This window comes from Benincasa hispida, chromosome 8 (genome assembly GCF_009727055.1).
Source record: "Benincasa hispida cultivar B227 chromosome 8, ASM972705v1, whole genome shotgun sequence".
Lineage (NCBI taxonomy): Eukaryota > Viridiplantae > Streptophyta > Magnoliopsida > Cucurbitales > Cucurbitaceae > Benincasa > Benincasa hispida.
The window spans coordinates 1,757,421-1,760,631 of NC_052356.1; the positions used below are offsets into that span (position 1 = coordinate 1,757,421).

General features: G+C 33.6%; 1 protein-coding gene across 1 annotated transcript; it reads right to left on the reverse strand.

The window, feature by feature from the left end:
• Positions 1-328: 328 nt before the first annotated feature.
• On the reverse strand, positions 329-2,426 carry LOC120082675 (glucan endo-1,3-beta-glucosidase 14-like). The gene is made up of 3 exons (XM_039037943.1): positions 2,198-2,426; positions 762-1,792; positions 329-624 (listed from the first exon to the last, which is right to left on the reverse strand). The coding sequence occupies exons 1-3, from the start codon at positions 2,250-2,252 to the stop codon at positions 568-570; spliced, it is 1,143 nt and encodes a 380-aa protein (XP_038893871.1). The 5' UTR covers positions 2,253-2,426; the 3' UTR covers positions 329-567.
• Between the last annotated feature and the right edge of the window lie 785 nt (positions 2,427-3,211).

Sequence of the window (3,211 nt, forward strand, 5' to 3'; positions counted from 1 at the left end):
TACTATTTTTTAAACTATTATTATTCTAATTCGTTTGTATGTTCAGTCCATTTATGAAATGTAAAATGAAAACCATCCATTACCACCTCTTATTTTATGAAAAAATCAACAAAAATTAAAATATATTCTAAATATTTTAATTGAAAGCCACACAAATCTGTTCCCATACCTCCCTTTGAAAAAGACAGTCACCGCCGCATATAGAAAGTCTATGACGCCATTCAAAATTGAAAATCAAACTCGAAAATATCCATAAAAATATTAATTAATGAAACTTTAATTATAGTTTAATTGAATTATAATTAACTATTTTTAATCAATTGAGATGTATATCGTGAAGAAGGCTTTCTAATGAAATGATAACACTTTATTGTTCTGTGGAACTACAAAAAAAATCATATCCAATGAACCAAATCGATCACGGGATAGGAAGTAAATGTACAATAAAGCTTAAAATAATCTATGTGGGCTCTCCTCTATAAGACTGATCGTGCTATGAATAAGAATGACTATCAATTACTCGGTATACCTTTACTGTGTCATCATCGATGGATGGTGAAGCTTATTTTAAGTGTAGATTCCGCAGGCTATGAATATAAGAAACAAGTTGAAAACTGAGAAAACCTGCAAATAAATTATTCACAAATTAGATTTTTATAAGTTTAAATCACCGATCAACATAAAAGTTTTTAGGTCAATTAGTGATTTAACGTGGTATCAAAGTAGGAAGTCCTATGTTATAGGAAGATAACAATTCTTACATTCCTTTTGGATGATGAATACAACAATTCTGGGAGATAGCCTTGCAAACCGACGTCATAAACTGGGGTGCCATCCGGATAGTAAAGACCATAGTTTCTCTCGGATGCTGGACCAGGCTTCAAATCCTCATTAAATAGAGCGAAAACATAGATATCGATAGGAACCGATGGTTTTGCTGGGGTTCCTTGTCCACTCTCTATTCTTCTTAGCAAATTACCATTATACAACCCTGCATTCTCTGGTGTAGCACCAACCTCATTCAGATCGCCCCGAGATGGCCAACCTGTTTCGGAAATTTGAACTCGGATATCTGTATGTCCCATTGCTTTGATGGCCGCATAAACCGCATCGATTTGAGCATACAACATATTGTCATAGTGCAAATTTGTAATGGGATCAGTCATCCCTTGGTTAGGCTGGAACAACACATATTCTAAGGAAACTTGGCCAGGGTTCTCCTTGTATGCAAAGAAAGGATATGCATTTATAAGAAAAGGTGACTTGACCATGGAGTGGAAATTGAGAATTGGTTGTATGTATTCGACAAGATCCGGCTTGAATGCTCCGGCCGACGGAGGGAAAGAGTTGCCTAATATGTTAAGAGAATGAGCTGTGGTAACAGAAACCTGCTTATCCAGCCCAAGGTTAACAAGTGCATTATAAACAGATTGCATTGCAGGAAGAAGATTAGACCTTAATTGGGCATCATTAGAGTTGAAAACTTCATTGCCAACAGTGATGCAAGTGATTTGAGTCTGAGAGATGTGCGTTTGAACATGTTGTTGAACCCAAGCTATGGCTTTTTGAGGATCAGACATGTTCTGAAGATACTCATTACCAAGCCCTATAATGAAATTCACATTACTCTTGGAGAATGCAAGCAGGACATTAGGATCTGCATCGTATAATTTTACTCTACTGATGTTTAAACTTTGAAGAAGAACGGCTACTCGCGATGGAGACGGCAGATTATTAGCGATCTGGCCAAAGTTAATACCAATTCCAACGCTCAGAGTTCGAATTACTGAACCTGAATGAAGCACAGGCCGAATCAAAATTCTATCAAAAGAGGAACGAATCTCACCGAGCATAAAACAATTCAAATTGATACTAACAGATCATCTCAACTTCATAAATAGTCTCTGAACTAAAGGCAAGGAATATGCTACGAAACAAAGTTCCAACCAACTAATCGGTAGAGAATTGCAGAAGAGAAAACAAAAGCAAAGGGAAACCGAAAAGAATTACAGTCGTCTGCAACTCACTGAATTAAAGAAACAAACACATAATCCTGCTCGAGTACACATTCACAACTCCAGTAACCAAAATTTCAACGTTATTGCTTGATTTTCGGATTAAAATAAACAAGTAACAAGTTTCAAAGAGTCTTCTGCAGTTTTTGAGCAACAAAATAGAAAAGATACGAAAAGCAAACCTGAAAAAGTGAAAAGCATCAATAGAACCCGGAAGAAGTGGTGGAAGTTAGCCATGGAGGATTCAAAAGATAAGGCCAAACCAACAAAACACCGCCGCACCGCCGCGTCCGCCTCTCGCACGGCCGTGAATCAGTAGATAGACGGATCGCCGACGAGGATGGGAGCTAAATTTCAAACAAGTACGCGTTTTATAGTGAAAGCTGTCGCAGTTGGCCCGTTCGAGACTCAAGAGCATCCAGACAGCATTTATTTGAATTAATTATCCACTATATTTTTAAATAATAATATTTATTTATTTTCCTTTTATTTAATTAGAATTTGTGTTTAATTGGGTTAGCTATTCCTTTCTATGTTTGCACGGATTAAACTCTTAATAAATTTCAGTTCACACGACACACGGTGTATCTTTTTTTTCAACATTCACATTCTAAGTGTTTTTTTTATTATTAAAAAAAGACCATAGGCATGATTATCCAACTTGAGTTGCGTTCAAATTAGATAATTATTTTTGTAATTTCATTCAAAATTAAAATTTGTAATAAAATATCTTGTTTTAATATTAATATATATAATGCTAGTCATTTTTTCTTTTAATGAAAATTATAAAAGTGTATTTTATAAACAGAAATTTACTTATTACAACCGTATTAGCAGAAAATACTGAAAAATGGAATAAAAATGAATACATATATATAATTAGTAGTGATTTTTTCTTTTAGTGAAAGTTATGAAAGTATATTTTATAAACAGAAATTTGCTTATCATAATCGTATTTATAGAAAATACTGAAAAGTGAAAAAAAAAAAAATAAAGATAAATATATATATATATTACCAAAGTGACTTTGGAGCATGGAGCTAGGGGTGTTTGAATATGGTTTTCGAGAATGTACTCTTTATTAAGAAAATGATTTGTTCGAAAGGTAAATCTATAAATTATATGAAATCAAATTATGGAAATAAAAAGTATTTATACATTTCAAACTTACAACTGTATAATATAATTATGGTGTT

Coding starts and splice junctions, on each gene's coding strand:
- LOC120082675 (XM_039037943.1), bottom strand. CDS start 2,252: ATGGCTAACTTCCACCACTTCTTCCGGGTTCTATTGATGCTTTTCACT. Junction 1,793..2,197: donor GATGCTTTTCACTTTTTCAG/GTTTGCTTTTCG, acceptor TGCTTCATTCAG/GTTCAGTAATTCGAACTCTG. Junction 625..761: donor ATTCATCATCCAAAAGGAAT/GTAAGAATTGTT, acceptor ATTTATTTGCAG/GTTTTCTCAGTTTTCAACTT.